Source organism: Polyergus mexicanus, unplaced genomic scaffold, assembly GCF_030449975.1.
Source record: "Polyergus mexicanus isolate NDT 795.1 unplaced genomic scaffold, iyPolMexi1.0 SCAF_10, whole genome shotgun sequence".
Taxonomy (NCBI): Eukaryota; Metazoa; Arthropoda; class Insecta; order Hymenoptera; family Formicidae; genus Polyergus; species Polyergus mexicanus.
This window is the reverse complement of record NW_027223330.1, coordinates 3,907,123-3,925,401: the sequence shown is the minus strand read 5'-3', so window position 1 is coordinate 3,925,401 and position 18,279 is coordinate 3,907,123. Positions and strand designations below refer to the sequence as shown.

The 18,279-nt window shown below is 26.3% G+C and overlaps 2 protein-coding genes and 1 long non-coding RNA gene across 10 annotated transcripts in view; 2 read left to right on the top strand and 1 right to left on the bottom strand.

The window, feature by feature from the left end:
- LOC138937324 (uncharacterized) overlaps positions 1-18,279 on the top strand; it is a 64,519-nt gene that overhangs the window by 42,037 nt on the left and 4,203 nt on the right. The window lies entirely within an intron of this gene.
- LOC138937319 (odorant receptor 85c-like) lies at positions 84-5,563 on the bottom strand. The gene is made up of 9 exons (XM_070303487.1): positions 5,238-5,563; positions 3,771-3,890; positions 3,540-3,657; positions 3,106-3,367; positions 2,476-2,592; positions 2,322-2,412; positions 643-788; positions 320-452; positions 84-229 (listed from the first exon to the last, which is right to left on the bottom strand). Exons 1-9 carry the CDS (start codon positions 5,379-5,381, stop codon positions 176-178), a joined length of 1,185 nt encoding a protein of 394 aa, XP_070159588.1. The 5' UTR covers positions 5,382-5,563; the 3' UTR covers positions 84-175.
- LOC138937246 (uncharacterized) lies at positions 11,452-17,734 on the top strand. 5 transcript variants are annotated; one of them, XR_011447479.1, is made up of 8 exons: positions 11,452-12,062; positions 12,166-12,297; positions 13,274-15,449; positions 15,524-15,653; positions 16,252-16,302; positions 16,383-16,606; positions 16,692-16,854; positions 16,935-17,734. XR_011447479.1 is itself a non-coding variant. In XM_070303303.1 (7 exons), the coding sequence occupies exons 3-7, from the start codon at positions 15,614-15,616 to the stop codon at positions 17,066-17,068; spliced, it is 612 nt and encodes a 203-aa protein (XP_070159404.1). In that variant the 5' UTR covers positions 11,452-12,062; positions 12,166-12,297; positions 15,524-15,613; the 3' UTR covers positions 17,069-17,734. The 5 variants fall into 5 exon arrangements, 2 of the variants coding, with proteins under 2 accessions (XP_070159404.1, XP_070159405.1); XM_070303303.1 differs by lacking the exon at positions 13,274-15,449; XR_011447481.1 differs by lacking the exons at positions 16,252-16,302; positions 16,383-16,606; positions 16,692-16,854; positions 16,935-17,734 and adding an exon at positions 15,855-16,064.

Below are 18,279 nucleotides of genomic sequence, written 5' to 3'. Positions count from 1 at the left end.
TGAATGATATGATTCATTAATTTGATGTATTCAGATTATGTGGATATAGATATTAAGTATAGCATCAGCATTGATGTTAATGTTAGATATTATCTCATTTATTATAAATCGCTTTTTTATACATTTTTTTATTAAGTTTGCTCTAGTTTATTAGATAAGTTGATATATTTTGTTGTCATTGTCGTATAGAATACATGACTGTAAAATAGGATAGAGATGTATTTGCTAGCTGTAATGAGAAATGATTGAATTATTGCTTTTGTTTGGTTTCTTTCGAATTTGTAATACATTTAATATATTATAATATATAAAATTTTACCGCGGCAAAACACTGCATGGATGCGACAAATAATCCACCAATATTCAGACCAAAAGTCTTATTGCCTCTTTGTATCAGAATCAGTAACAGCTTTTGTATGTTTAGCGGAGCTATATACCATTGAATTTTATATCTATACATAACATTAATACATGATAAAAAATTGATAAATCGAAAAAAATAATAAATTCTTTGAATAATTTTCAATATATGGTATGTATATATATGTACATATATTTGCTATATGTATTCCACAAATTTTTATTTTCGTTATTAAAGTTCGTAAAACAATATGACCATATATAAATTACGATATTTCTTACGCAGCAACGTATATATAATTATAATGATCTGTAATTTCTTGTCCGACTAAGTTTGCTATGAACATATATAAAAGACTAATAAATCCAACTATAATGGATATTGAGAGTTCGTCAGCATTACGTGTTGATAATCCAATCTGAAAAATCTAATATACATGTAAAGTATTGAGATCAATTTCTAAAGCCCATTTTACAAGATTTACAATTTATACAACAAAGATATAAAATTTTTTATCACATATTAACTTTCAAACTGCCATAAGTATATTCCAAGTATACCATATTTATCAATAAAAGTCCTTGTTTTAAAATCGCAAGTTTTCAAGATAATCAATTATACATTTTATTATTATCACGCACACACATTATAGTGTCTCATTTTTATACCTCCAGATCGTAATTAGAGACTCTTTTAATTTGATGTCAATTTGATGTTAATCTTTGAATATATATGTGTACTACCTTTTTTTAAACTACAAGTTTAAATCAACTATTATTCGCAAAAAGTTTAAAATACATAATTCTATTTATAATTTTATTATATAATGTTGAAAACATTTAAAAAAGTGAAATACATATATATATATGAAATACATAAGAGGATATATATATATATTTAAATACGCAGTATATAAAATTAAAAATAGATTTTTTAAATCTTATCTTATATTGTACTATAAATCGTCTAAAGTATGTTTTGTAAGAGACATAATTTAAAAAATTTTATAAATTAAATATTTTTAATGTAAAAGAATATTGAAAGAGAAATAAGAAAGACAGATTTTATTTTTATTATGATTCTTTAAAATTAAATATCTTTGCTATTAACTATGGATAGTTCTTTAAAATGATTACGTGCGCGTATTTAAATATATCATAATTTAAAAAATTCAGTTACAAGCTTGTAATCAACATAATTTTAAGTCACTTGTGATATACATATGAATCAAAATCAAAAAGTAAATAATCTTTATAATCACTATTCTAAAATTTTTTTTCTGTAATCACTATTCTGAAATTTGTCAGATTAAACATTTATAAATATTTAAAAAATCATTTATATTACAATTTAAATCATTAAACAGGTCCACATTTTTTTCAAGTTTTCATATGCAAATAAATCAAATTTATCTATAAATTTTTCTTGAACAAAATTTTAATTAAGAATATTTATTCTCATAAGGATATTTCTTAAATCAATTTTTGAAACATTTGTAAGATATTATAAAATCAAAATATTTTTAAAAAATTTGGGCAACAGATAATTTTGATAAAAATTTGTTATCATGGAAAAGTCGATTGCAAATTAATTTACGAATTTTGATATCATGTAAATTAATAATAACTATTAAAAATAGTTATTTAATAATAATTATTAAGAATAATTATTTCATAATAACTATTAAGAATAGTTATTTAATAATAACTATTAAGGATAGTTATTAAGAATAGAATAGTATTGATGGGTAACTTCTCTTTTTGTTCTGTGGCGACTTCATTTATACAGTATGTATATGTATTAGCATTGGAAGTGCGATTACAAGCATATTGATTGCCAAATCAATATTAAGCAAAAATATTATGTAACTTACAATTAGTGAATTGTAAGTTATATGAATGATATTATATATATATATAAATTATATGAATGATATTTACAATCGGAAAACAAAACTTACGCGAAAAATATTCGTGCTTAAAGTCATCACTCCGAATATTATTAAAAAGAAGACTGATATCTCAATTTTAGATACCAGATTTATGCTCAACCTTTAAATATAATAAAATATTTTTGCGCATATTTTACACGTATATTATAAAGTAGATACTAACGCCATGGCTTTTCGATGAATATCTACGGCATTTTTTATACTTTCATACATTAAATTCTTGTTATGCTTGATAATATCTTGCGATATTTGAGTCTTTATTGCGTTTTCGATACGGTAACTGTAAAAAATTTTGTTACTGTAATTATATGAGATAATTTATACACTTATATAATGATATGGCTTAAATAATAATCTTGAAGTGTAATAATTATAATTTTGAGGCTCTAAATGGAGACTACAACTATATTGGTAATCCCGAGCATGATTCAGTAAAAAAACATAACATTCTCGTAATGTTATACAAATATAAAACTAAGAAATTTAAATATTATGAAAGTAAAAATAAAATACTAGAGTGGATCAAATATAAACGAAACTTGTTTAAAACTTGTTTATATTCGATTAATATACGTGAACACAAAATTATTTTTCTACATAGCATCCACTAACGTTTACATATTTTTGCTACCGCACTACATAAATGCAAACCGATAAGTGCCATCGACAAATTATTTAAATTTTGCATTATAATATATATTTTGCAGAATAAATCTTTGGGTTTGTACCAAACGAGAAAACAAAGCTTTACTCAATTCAATATTTTTTTAAATTTTTATATTTATTGTTTTACCTAGCAATTGTAAACATTGCGCACATATATTGGAAATATGCGATGAGCATTGTCCCTGTTGCTACAAGTGAAACAAGCCCTATACAAATAGCTGTATTTGTATGTAATAGCAGATAATAGAAATATCTTTCTTGATCAATAAAATATTCAGTTAAAATCTGCAACTGACGTGGTCGAGATTTGTTTGTGGATGAAATAATTTGCAGGATATCCGGCCATATTAGAGCGCCCGTGAACATACACACACTACAAACAATAAATGCTATAATATTAATTAGTGAGTACCTTTGTACTCTTATATTCTTAAAACATTTAAATTAACACGCTAATTTAATGCTTTGCAGAATTTACAAAATTTTTTCTGTTAAGATAATTTTAATATCAATTTTAATAAAAATGCAAAGCGGAACAAAAATTAAAGAATATTATCTTACTTGTCAATATAGCCGTATAACATTTTGCATTCCTTCCATATTTCTCTATAATAGCAATTTCGTTACTGTCTTCCAAATCGTCGTAAATACGTTGAAGTTGTTCCATTAAATATCTAATCTATTGTTTTAATAAATTTTTATTATTTATATCAATGAATACAAAAAAATAAATGGATGTATATACGTTTATAACGTTTATATTCAAAAAATGTAAATAGATAATCAACTTACAGATTCACTGTTAATGAAAAACGAATAATATTTTATTATTATGCAAATGCAAACAAATACAAGAGCTAACACTTTGATGACGAAATTTGCGGTACATTTTGAAGTTATAAATGTTGTAAACTGTAATAAAGTAATTTTTTCTAGTGAAAAAAATTAAAATCTTCTCTTTATTAGTATAAAGCATACTAATTCTACATTTTTGACTATATTCCATTTATTTAATGATATATAATAAATAAGTGTATAATTTTAATATAAATCTTTGTTTTTATGTTTTGAAAAGTAGTATATACACAAACAAACACACGCGAAAATAAAAGACATATATATATATATACAGAGTGTATCTAAAATGATGCACTAAATTTTAGGAGCGTATGGTCAAAATAAGATTTTTTTTCTAGAGGTCAAAATAAGATTTTTTTTTCGTATGAACATGGGTCCGCAAATGAACCCCCTCCGAGCTTGGCAAGTTAATGTTTTCATAATATACGTTTTCATTTTTTCATTTTAATGGCTTACTTTATTTCACAATTTACTGGGCTATATCAAATTTCAACCTTCTACCATTTTTTTTCTGAAATACAGCCAATTTTTCATTTTTTTCTTTAAATTTTAGGGGCCCTTAGCTCGAAGGAGGGTTCATTTGCGGACCCATGTTCGTAGGAAAAAAAGTCTTATTTTGACATTTAAAATATGCTCCTAAAGTTTAGTACATCATTTCAGATACAGCCTATATATATATGGCAGACTCAAGAAGCATCATAGTAACTAGACCTAGTGTAGGCCAAGAGATAGCGCAGTCTGTCCAGAAAAAAATCAGTTCCCGAACATTTTAAATGCATTGTATATATATATATAACAGTGTATTATATACATATATATAAAATACAATTATTTTTTATATATGTTTTTCAAGAAAAGTGAAACCAGAATAATGTATGTATATATTTTTAAAAACATATTATAAATGATAGTATATAAAGTGTATAGCATACGTATCATATGTGTGTGACATACATAAGGTGTGTGACATACATAAGGTGTATGACACACATAGCGAGTTACGTTTCAATCGATTTTTTCTTAGCAATAGGATCGGGAAATGAAAATAATCGCTTACCGTAAGCTACAATGTTCAAATATTTATGCATGAACATATACAAATATTTATAATAAATATTTCTGAATTTCATTTATATTCATATATTTGTTATATAGCAAAAAAATTTTATGTAAAAAGAGAAAAGAAAAATGCACATATGATCTTACTATTATTTGTACTTTTCTTAAAGTTATTCCAAAAAATATCATATTCAATGGTTTATTATCGAATTTTTATTAAAAAAGCACTGACTGATATTTGGTTAAAAAACACACAAATATAAAATAGTTTAATAAATATTTTAAAATGTTATGTCTCTTATTTGTGTGTACGCGCGCGCGCGCATGCGTGCGTGTGCGTACCTGAAATATAATAAAGATTATCAGGATACTAAAAAAGCAAATAAACTGAAGTCGAGCAAGTTTTGATTTTTGATAAGGCCAAAGGCCAACTACTAGCAGAAGAATACGGCTGAGACTAAAATACCGATCTTCGATACTTATCATCTCTGAGCTAGTATCAACTCGTGTTTGACAGTATTTTTGTCGGTGAAGCTTGAGTTATTCTAAGTCAAAATTATAGTCATTTAAATATTTTCTCCAAGTTTTTTTTGTTATGAAGAGAAAATAAATTTAGAGTGAAAATGTTCTATAACTTAACTCCTGTAATTCAGCTGTAATTTTGCCTATATGTTTATAACACATGAGGCAAAATACTGTGAGATCAGAAAATATATTCGCACAATTTAACACTGTTTCGCCAGGATACAGTCGCCTATTAAGTAATCGATTTAATGCGGCAAAAATTAGGCAGATGTTTTATTTCTCATGGAGTAGTATCTACGGGAGAAGTCCTGGGGTGCGAAAGCTGCGCAAGCGTAGTCGTCGTTTCTCGGCGGCATATATCCGTGTGCTTCAGTTCACAATGTAACACTCGCAAGATACACTTCAACTTTCATAGTAAATATATATTTTACAATTATCACATTATTGCAAAATTATTGTGTGAAATATTATTTTCTTCATATATATTCGTATACATATACGTATATATATATATATATATATATATATATATATTTATTTATTTATTTATTTATACAGAGTGTCCTAAAACTACCCGTTTCCTCTTAATGGCAGATCGCTGGGAACATTTCGAGACGAAAATTCTAATATAGAAATGTCGAGGCTTTTTTTTCAGATTTTCGTCTTGAAATGTTTTAAAGAATTTACCATTAAGAGGAAGTACGGTAGTTTTAGGACACCCTGTATGTATATATATATATATATACTGGGTGGCCCATTTTAATCCAGTCGAATATCTCAAAAACCAAGCCCGGAAGAGAAAAATGTTTCAAACAAAAGTTGTGTAGCTTCAAGGGGGCCATAAGATGGTGACAATGATTTGACCTTGGAAAATCATTTGAAGGTCAACTTTAAAATCTTAAATGGAAACCCCTATTTTTTATTTAGTGTTCTTGTAGCTGACATCGAGAGATTTCCAAAACACTATAATAAAGTATTTTTTCATTAAGTACTTTTTGAGTTATTTTATATTTTAATCTGACATATTTTGATATAAAAATAAAATATTTGGTAAAATATTCAGTTTTCCATTATTTTATCGTAATACTTCTTTGTACAGAATAATAAAACAAATTAATTAGTGCCAAAAAAAACAAATAATTGTTCTAAAAAATACATTGTAAATAATTTTCTTAAAAACATTTTTTTTTTATGCTAATTGATTTGTCTCATTATTCTGTACATAGAAGTATTACGGTAAGATTATAAAAAACTAAATATTGTATATATACATACAGGGTGTCCTAAAACTACCGTACTTCCTCTTAATGGTAAATTCTTTAGAACATTTCAAGACGAAAATCTGAATATAAAAAAAAAGCCTCGACATTTTTATATTAGAATTTTCGTCTCGAAATGTTTCCAGCGATCTGCCATTAAGAGGTATGTATATTAATATTATAAAAATGAATATATTTTAATATTAAATAAAAAAATAAAATATTAAAGTTGAAAGCTTAAACTAATATTATCTCTCAGAAATTTTTTCTTTGGTGTTTTTGAGAAATTATTAATAAGATATAAAAGATTATATCTTGTGTTTAAGCTTCAAAATCGCTGATAAAGTAAAAAAGAAAAAAATTTATATTATTTTTTTGATATTAATTCAGAAGAAAGAATAATATTAAATATTTAATAGTTATAACTATTTATTCTAACTTTTTCTCATCAAATATTTCATAAATGTGAATTAATGAGGAATGTCAATATATACACATAGTTATTAAATCGATTAATTTTTTTCATACATTTATGAAAAAATTGCTATTCTAATTTCTTATTTTGTTAATATTTATATTTGTACATTTTTATACGCCATATTCTATATACTATTCTATATACTGCTATATATATTACTCTATCATATTCTTATTTTTCATTAATTTCATACTATTAACATATTAATTGATATATTTTCTTGCTACACAGAAAAAAAAAAATTTCGCTACGATAGCTAATTATGATATGCAAAATAAATTTTGCAGCAAAACGGTTTGCTGTTGCACCTAATAAATAAGTGTTCGCTGTCCATATATTACGACTGAAATCTAGTTACCACACGCAATTTATAGCTATGGCAGCTATTTTTTTTTTTCGTGTATTATTATAGGATTGAAAGTTTATATGAAAGTTTTGGATATGATGATATCGATTAAGAAATTAGTTACAACTGCCTATATACTGTCTTTAATAAAAACTTACTTTTACAAAAGCTCTTATTACAATGTAATGGAATAAAAATAAGAGAACACGTATAATTTGACTAATAAAAAGACTTTTAATTTATAAAAAGCTTAATATGTATAAATGATTTATAATTTATGACAGATTATTTAAGTATAATTTTAAATAATCTCTGTTATAAATTGTAAATCATCTATAAATTGGGCTTCTTATAAACTCATTACAATATTGAAATTATTAATGTTTACGCATGTGTTATAGATGTTCCAAGTTGTATTACAATATCAGGATATAATATCGAGCAATTTTTATTATCAGTTTTGATTATACTTGTTTGTATTTTATGCATGTTTTTATCTAACTTTGTCGAACAAGAAATTATAGATCACAATAATGACATATATACCACTGCGTAAGAAATCTTTTTAGGTTATATAATCTTATCTTTTTATGTGTATAAGCGTTAATAAAAAGAAAGTAAATTTAAAAAGTGAACAAAACGAATATATGTATCTTGTTAGATTTTTTCACTTTTCTTTGAAGAGATTTACTAATCCATTATATTTTTATTACATGATAGGTATAATGTTCGCTGGTATACAGCTCCCCTGCATACCATATACAAAAACTAATATTGTTTCTGCTGCAAAGAGATAGCAAAACTTTTGGTCTAAACGTCGGTGGATTGTTTGTAGCATCTTTAAAGCGTTTTGCTACGGTATAAAATATATTTCATATATACTATAATATGTAGGGTTGGGAAAGTTACTTTATAAAAGTAACTCGTTACCGTTACCGTTATTTTTTCTAAAAAGTAACTCGTTACCGTTACTCGTTACTAATTTTAAAAAGTAACTCGTTACCGTTACAGTTACTAAAAAGTAACGAGTCGTTACACTTTCCGTTACTTTTTTACAATAGAAACTAATAAATTATTTTGCATAAGAAAAACTTTTAAAAAATTGTAAGCAAGATTTCATTCAAGATTTATTACAAAATAAATGATTAAATTTTATCGAAATTCTTTATTAATTTTTAATCAAATTTGTTGCTCCATAGTATCATCATTTAAATGCCCTCTTTGTGGTGTTAATACAGAGCCACCGATGCTAAACATTCTTTCTACAGATGCACTGCTTGGTAGAGCTGTATTATATTTAATAAAAAGTTTTTTAAGTTTTGGATAGTCGTTTAACATTTCTATATTACAATTATTTGATTTTAAAAACCGTTGCAATTCTTCTTGTTCAGATTCATTTTTCACCGTTGTTTGCTCAAAAATGAAAAAATCATCGCGATCGTCAGATTTTCCAGCTTTTGAAGAATTTTCAGTTGATCGGATTCCCAATAAATCCTCCAAGTAATTTTCAGCACGTTTTCTTTTTTCTCCGGTTAACCAGTTTAACTTAAATTTTGGATGTAAACATGCTGCTATTATTAATTCTTTTGTTTCAAATATTGTAAGAAATTTAAAATCAAATATAGTAAATTAAGCGACATTGTTTGTTTTATTGAAATTAATACTTTTGAATCAATAGTTTAAAATAAAATAATATTTTTCAATTAAATCCTTATTTAAAATTAAATAACATATGTATTAATCAAATTAATAAGTTACCTTTTATTTCAACCTTGCTGAATAGCTTCAACTAATGAATGGCAATCTATAAGGTCAGATTTATTGAGATTTTCTAATTTTCGTTGCAAGATACTTAGAACTGGTAGTAAATGAAATTACAACATAATAAGAATGCTAATTGGTCGATTTGCTTACGGCTTTACGGTTAAGATAAAAATTTTATCACGCACAATAGCAAGAATAATATCTTAAATAAATCAAAAAATTTGAAAAAAGTAACGATAAAAGTAACTGTTAAATTCGTTACTCGTTACCGAAAAATGTAACGAAGTTACTTTTTCCGTTACAAATAAAATTTGTAACGCCATTACCGTTACAGTTACCGAAAAAAAGTAACTGTAACGGTAACGGCGTTACAAGTAACGCGTTACTTCCCAACCCTGATAATATGTTCCCAGTAAACACGCAGGGCTCATTTCCGTAACAATTATATAATATTCTATATGTATATATTACAGATCATTAAAATGAAACTATAACGTATCAGTTATATCAATAACATAATAAATCTATAATTGTTGCATAGAATTGTTATGTAATTTTGTCGTTACTTTGTTATGTAACATTTTTACAGTTTTGTGAACGTTAATGTGCATACTCTAAAAGTTTCGTAAATGCTACGTAACTCTAACGACGTAAATGTAACGTTATAATAAATACGTAACATTTATACAGTTTTGTGAACGTAAATGTGCATACTCTAAAAGTTTCGTAAATGCTACGTAACTCTAACGACGTAATTGTAACGTTATAATAAATACGTAACATTTATGTATTTTTGTGAACGTAAATGTGCATACTCTAAAAGTTTCGTAAATGCTACGTAACTGTAACGACGTAATTGTAACGTTATAATAAATACGTAACATTTATGTATTTTGGTGAAATGTAAATGTGTATACTCTAAAAGTTTTATAAATGCTACGTAACTCTAATGACATAATTGAAACGTTATGTTAAATACGTACCAATTATGTATTTTGGTGAATGTAAATGTGTACACTCTAAAAACTTCATAAATGCTACATAATTCTAACGACATAAGTGTATCGTTATGTTAAACATGTAACATTAACATTATTTTATTGATGTCAATGTATACATTTTTGTTAAAACCTTGTAAAAAGAATTCGTAAAAGGAAAAGAATTATGCAGAAACAAGAAAATGAAAGATTTTGAGAGAGGAAAGTTGCGATATATTTATTTATAATTTAAAAGCAGTAACAATATATCAATCATGCCTTTTTTAGAGAAGAACTACAACATCACAAACGCGTGCTCCGTGCACACCATATACATTTATTGTGTGTGTACCACATTTGATTTTTTTTTGTGTGTATACAGGGTGATTCAAAACAACTTTTAGTTCTTAAAATGTCGTATTCTTGAATTAATTCTAAGACGATTTTTCCTTTATCAAAATTTTATCCGAAGCTTAGTTGTTAAATTATAATATATGTATACACACACACACACACACACACACACACACACACATATGTAATACACAGACACACACGCACACGATAAATGCGTGTGGCGCACGCAAAGCGCACACTTGTAATGTCTAGTAATAACAAAATTTCCATATCGTATTACACATAAAAAAATATATACCATTGTTGACATTTTTGAGTGTTCTGAAAAGATGATAAATGCATATAATATCATTGAGAAAAACGTATTTGAAACATATTTTCTTAATATAGAGTTATAAATGTGGAAAATAAAATTATATATTAAAAAAAAAATTTTTAAATATGCACCAGATATCTTTTTTTGAATGATATATGTATACTATTTTTCTGTTATGTAACATTTATGAAATTTTTATAGTATACACATTTACATTTATCAAAATACATAATTGTTACGTATTTAACATAACATTTCAATTATATCATTAGAGTTACGTAACATGTATGAAACTTTTAGAGTATACACATTTACATTCACCAAAATACATAAATGTTATGTATATTTAACATAACGTGTCAATTATGTCGTTAAAATTACGTGGCATTCACGAAACTTTTAGAGTATACACATTTATGTTCACCAAATTGCATAAATGTTACATAATAGAGTAACGACAAAATGACATAACATTTCTATGTAACAATTATAGATTCATTACGTTATTGACATAACTGATACGTCATAGTTTTGTTTTGTTCATTTATAACATATAGAATATTATGTAATTATTAAGTAAATATACGTTTACTGAAATTTTTTACTTATGTTCTTTGTGCAAGACGCATAATTAGTAAATTTTTCTCTACATTATGCATCTGTGTAAGTTATGTGAACATGCCCTAGGGGGTAAGTCTGTGATTGGCTTATTGTTAGTCGTATTAAGTATACGTGCAAGCATAGACATAGTCGCTGCTACTTGCGAGCGAGAGAGAACGCAAGGAGCACGGAACAGAGTATGTCCTTTTCTACGTGTATCTTTACCCCCACTCCTTAAATAAAGGCAAACGCTCGGTCTAGATATACTATGTCTATGCGTGCAAGGCTGCGTTCGGAAACATCACTCGTGTGCACACGAGTGTCGTTCTATCTTTGTTATGTACCAAAAGTTAAACAAAGATAGAACGTCGCTCGTGTGCACACGGGTAATGTTTCCGAACGCAGCTCTAGTGCGCAATCATCGTACAAAGCATCCCAAGCTTCTGCGCGCTAGGCTTTACTTTTCAATATGGCCAAATCTACGAAAACAGTAGTTGTGCGTGTGAAAAAATTGTGTTGAAAGTGTGAACAGTATCGAGATATTGGTAAGTATGAAATAAATATTAACTTAATAATTAATGCCAACAAATGATAATTGTTGTCTTGTGGTAAAAAAGCTATGCTAAAGATTGAATTCCTCTTGTGCAGTGAACAAAAGATACATCGCGTACCACGTGAAAACTGAAAACCACGTGCGCCTAACAAAGGACAAAGGACCTCGTGCCGGCGAAAGATACACCTAGTTTTGCCTCATTATTTTTATATTTTGGCATTTTTATAGTAAGTACGATTTATTTTATGCAACATTATTTTTCCCATGTTTTTTTTACAATATTTGTTGCACGGTCATATAATGAGAAAAACAAGAAATCTCTTATTTGCACTACTTTTTGAATCAGAAGCTTGAATATTTCGAGTGTAAAGTTACATCATTTCTTAATTATAGATTTTTTATTTTTTATTGCATTGCGGCATACTAAATTCCGGTTTATAATTTTTTTATAATGATCGTAATGGTAATTCCAATGATAAATGATATCAATTATGAAATATAGCTTTTATATTGTTGAACAAGATATCTGCATTAGAAAAAACTGTAGATATATTTTTTCGAATACTTCATATATTTTGAAAGTTTATTATTGACTGTTTTCATAATAATTTTTTGCAAATGAAATAGAATCTTATAATTAATAAATATTTTCTATGCATGAGTCTTAATTTTTCAATTTGGTATTTGATCGTGAATTAATTTGATGTAAACTGATTTTTATTCAAGTATAAAATATTTAAACATGATAGCATTAATTATTACAAGTCATTACATAATGAAGTTATAGGTCTTAAAAAATTGTAAATATTATGCGTGCAATATGCTTATATAATTACTTTAATTTATAATTTATAGTTTATAATAACATGCAACGTAACAAAAAAAATTATTCGTGTTTAATTAATTACAACACTAAAATACATTACAAAAATATTTCCGTTAAAAGACATTAAAAAATTATGTAGGTTGTTTCACCATAATTGTGAGAAATCAAATTTTTCATATATAAATGAAATACTATTTAAGAAACATAGATTGCATTTTTTCTGAAATTTTCTATTAGCGTCCTTAAAATATTACATAAATTATATTTTAATTATTGAATTAGTTTGTTTCGATAAAAAACTGCAAATGTCTTAAAACATTTTTTATTTGTCAAAATATTTTTAATTCTCCATATAAGCTTCCTATATATTGTTTCAGTGAAAAAGGAAAATATAATATAAACAATAATATCAGGCAAACCCAAACCTATATTCGTATACATAATCGCAATTCATCTATTTCCTATTGCTTTATAAAATTATATTATGTCCAAATCAAAATTAAGACTAGACATTAATTCTTTAACGCCAAGGCAGCGGCGACGTATTTTCTTAAAAAAATTTCGTAATATCTGCCAAATGACTATTAATTCAAATTTGGAAATTCAAAATAATATCGTAAGTTTATCGAATGGGCCAGGTAACATCGAACAATTACCTCAGCAGCAAAATGTACTAAAAGAAATTGATATCGATTATTCCAATGTAATGAACACTCATAAGTGTACAGAAAATAATCATGATTTAGTTTCTGAACATTCGGAAATTAATATTGATAAAAATAGTCTTCAGTTAAGTATTTCAAGTGATAAATTTTCTAAAACAGAATTTTGTAAAACAGAACTTATTAACGACATCCGATTATGGGCTATTGAAAATCGTGTCAGTCATTCTGCTATTAGTAGTTTACTGAAAATTCTAGTAAAATACGGCCATAATGTTCCGATTGATGCTCGAACTCTATTTCAAACGCCCAAACAAGTAGACATTATTGAAATGACACCAGGAAAATATTATCATGCAGGTTTAGATGATAGTTTGAAAAAATCTATTCGTAAGCATTATTGTCGAAATAATTTACCATCTCAGATAAATATTAATGTGAATATAGATGGTCTTCCTTTAACAAAATCTTCTGGGAGTCAATTTTGGCCTATTTTAGGTAGTATAGTTGCAGATATTTACACCGAACCGTTTATAATTGGTGTTTATCATGGTTTTGAAAAGCCAAAATGTTGCAATACTTTTTTGAAATATTTTAAGGATGATTGTTTAGAAATTTTCCGAACTGGCATTGTAGAATACGGCAAAAAAATAACTGTGAAATTGAACGTATTTATCTGCGATGCTCCTGCAAAATCGTTTATCAAGGGAACTAAAGGACATAATGCGTATTTTGGATGCGGTAATTGTATTCAAGAGGGAGATTACATAGAAAATCGAGTAACGTACCCAGAAATTAATGCAATGTTAAGATCAGATGAATCTTTTAAATTAAGAAAACAAGAAGAACACCATAAAATCACTTCAAATCTTGAAGATTTAAACATTGGAATGGTTACTCAATTTCCTTTAGACTACATGCATCTCGTACTATTAGGAGTAATGAAAAAATTGTTGCAGTTTTGGATTAAAGGTAAACATAATGTTCGTATGGTTGCAACTCAGATAACTCTTGCTTCAACTTCTTTATTATCTATGTCATTATTCCTACCTAAGGAATTTGCTAGAAAGCCAAGGAAATTAGATGAGGTTGATCGCTTTAAAGCCACCGAATTAAGACAATTATTATTATATACTGGGCCAATAATCTTTTTTAAAAAATTATCACGTGATAAATATGTTCATTTTTTGAGTCTGAGCATAGCAATTCGAATTTTATGTAGCAAAGAATATTGCGTACAACTGCTTGATTATGCACACAGTTTATTATTGTATTTTGTTGAAAATTATTGCACATTATATGGTCGTCAATATTTATCATATAACGTTCATAATTTAATTCATTTGTGTTATTATGTAAAATTATGGGGAGTGTTAGATAAATTTAGTGCGTTTAAGTTCGAAAATTACATGCAAAAAATTAAATCAAGAATTAGATCTTCGAGTCGGCCATTAGAACAATTAGTCAATCGTTGTAAAGAAGAAGATAATTTTAATATAACAAATGTAGAAAAGAATTATCCAATACCAAAAGTACGTATTATAAATGGCAAAAAGATAATAAAATCAGTTCAATGTAAAGGTTTCTATCTAAGTACAAGAACTGCTGATAATTGTTGTCTTTTGTTAGATGGTACAACGATTTCACTTACGACAATTTATTTTAAAAATAAACAGATTTACATTATTGGCAAAAAGTATTTAAATATTAAATCATTTTTTCGCATTCCATGCAACTCTTTAAATATCGGAATTAAAAAAATTAACGAGTCACAGTATGAGTTAATTACTATTCCATTGTCTGATATTAAATTAAAATGTGTAAAACTGCCTTTATGTGACGAAGAAGCTGTGATCTTGCCTTTACTGCACCAACAAGATATATGTTTATGGCGAGTACTCATATTGATAGAATATATAATTGAAAACAATATTAAATTAATTAACAAGTTTTACTTTTTTACAGATTATTAATAATGGTAAAAAATTTCGCTGTCGTAACTTTTCCAAGCGATGGGAATAATGAAGAAGAGATCGTATCAGAAGTTCCATCTTTATGGCTTTCTTCCAATTTAACAGAATGCTGGTGGCCATCGGTAAAAAATATAAACATGTTTATTGTGAAACAAACTCCACCTGTTACTAATAATCCTAAATGGACACTTTATCCTATCAAATTTCATGGATATTATGGTAATTTATATTTTACTTCAGAATTTATGTAATTATTTTTTTAATATTTTAAAAAAATAATGTAATTTGTAAATTACGGTTTTGTCCTAATCAAGATTCATTAGATGAGGCTAGACAAAGAGCAACGAATTATTCTTCAAGCGATGAAAATAATACAAATCAAATAAAGAAGTCATGCACAAAACGGTCACTAAATACAGTTTATGATAATGAATCTGAATCTGATTCTGATGACTCACGTTCAATTATACCAAATCCACCATCAATCCACAATGTCTCACAATCAGCCAAAAATATTCAATCAATCTCAAATATTTTGGATTCAACAATTGTTAATAATATTGATATGGAAATTCTTGATGGAACTATAGTACCTCACAAAAGTAATTTTTATTTTAATTCTTTTATTCCATTTTTATTATCTCTATAATAAAACGGTTTTTTTTTAAATTATAGTTATTGTTTATTATGAGTAATCTAATACTTTTTTAATATTTCTAGATATGCAGGATGTATATACGTTAGTGTCAGAAATGTCAGATAAAATGGAAGGTTTTGTATTTACTTTTTATCTTATAATTTTATTAATATCTCTTTATGGCATTGTTTACTCAATATTATTAATTTTTTAGATAATTTTGAAAAAATATGTACAGCTATAACTACAATTTCATTAGACATACAAACTATAGATATTCGTTTAAAAAACATAGAAACACAACATAACCAACATAAGTCTAAAGACTCTGCCAGGGATACATCAAATATACAAAAATCTTTTCCGTTTAAGAGTATAAATGAAATAATAGCTTTTGAAAAGAATTTATCAGAAAATGCAGATGAGTACAACAAATTTGTAAGTTTAATTAAGTTATTTAAATGCAAATTTTATTTAAATAGAATAATGTAAATTATATTATTGGTATGTTTTATTTCTAAAGATGCTGTATATATCTCGCATAGGCGGAGGGTCCGCTAAAGAAAATTTAATTCGTATATATCGAACTTTATTTTCTAATGAAGTTGCCAAGGTATCATCCTGGAAAGGACTACGTAATCATTTTAAAATAAGTAGTTTAAAGTCTATATTGACGGGAATACAAGGTAAAATATATTTTTATATTTATAAATAAATTTATAAAATATGCAATTTAATTTAATGTAAAATTTTTTTAATAATTCAGCAACAATTTTGACTCAACATCAATTCACAAACAAAGAGTTTGAAGACATCACGAAAGAATGGTTTCGCCAAGGTGGTCAAAGGCTTAGCAGACAACAAAAAGACTCTGAAGAAGCAAATCCGCAAGTTATTTAAATGTCTCAAAAGCTTATTATTTTTTCATTATAATCTTTTTTCTTATTAGTCTATGAGCTTTCGGCTTATGATCTTTTTTTTATTGGCCTAGAGTCTTAATTAACATAAGAAATATTTTTTTTAACTAATGTTTTTTTTATATTGAATGATTTTAACACTAAACCTACCACGACTGGTTAAACAATCGGTCAAAACGTTATCAAAGTTTAAAAATTTCTGCATTTGGTATAAATAAGTTGTCGGTAGATTTAGTGTTAAATACTTAAGTTTTTAAATTTTTATGTTCTAAAATCTAAAATCATAGTCTGCACTCTTTTCATTTTGAGTTCTCAACGTCATTATTTGAGTTAAATACTTCTTTTAGGAGAATTAGTAGAATTAAAGTATGCATTATGTTGATACATTTAATAGTTTATCTAACAATCTTTTTAATTACAAAAAGTATAATTGCTTTATTGTTTTTCTTTCAAATGAAAATCGAATTGCGTTTCCATTTTTGTTTAAATTAGATTTATTCTAACGGTACACACTTATATTATTAACAAATGTGTTATAATTAACGAATCATACATGAATCTCAAAGATTTTGACAAGTGTGTTTATGAAAAGTTTATGGATGTAAAAATTATAGTTTTCATGTGGGGAAAAGCCTAAAAAACTCATTTCTTATTGATGTATAGCGTTAAAACAAAAAATAATATCGCGAATACTCGAGTGTACCGTGAAGTTTAAATTTATCATATTAATTACTATTATAATAAATTTATAATTTATAATATTTCTAAATTTAATTAATTTATAATATTATTAATTGTTATTAGTGTACTATATTTTGCAACAAAATTAGGAAATTATTGTACTTCGGCGTAAAAAGGCGTAGAAAGGATGAAATTCAAATTGATATACTTTTCGAAAAAATTATCACAGAATGATATTTAAAACAGATTTTAAAGCTAGAAAACATAACTTTCCAATGCTCTAACGGAGATTTTTCTAACGATTTTTCTTATACAGATTTTATTACAAGTGGTGCTACTTTAAAATGAGCTTTGTAATTGTAGAAAAAAACTTCAACTTTAATAGGCGAGTACGTAGAGAACAATTTTTTCATCAATTCTATTAATTGTAATAAAACTTAACATTTTCTCTTTAAAATGCTTTTTTTAAACAGTTCTACGACCATATGACATTTTTTTTGCAAAAATACGTGA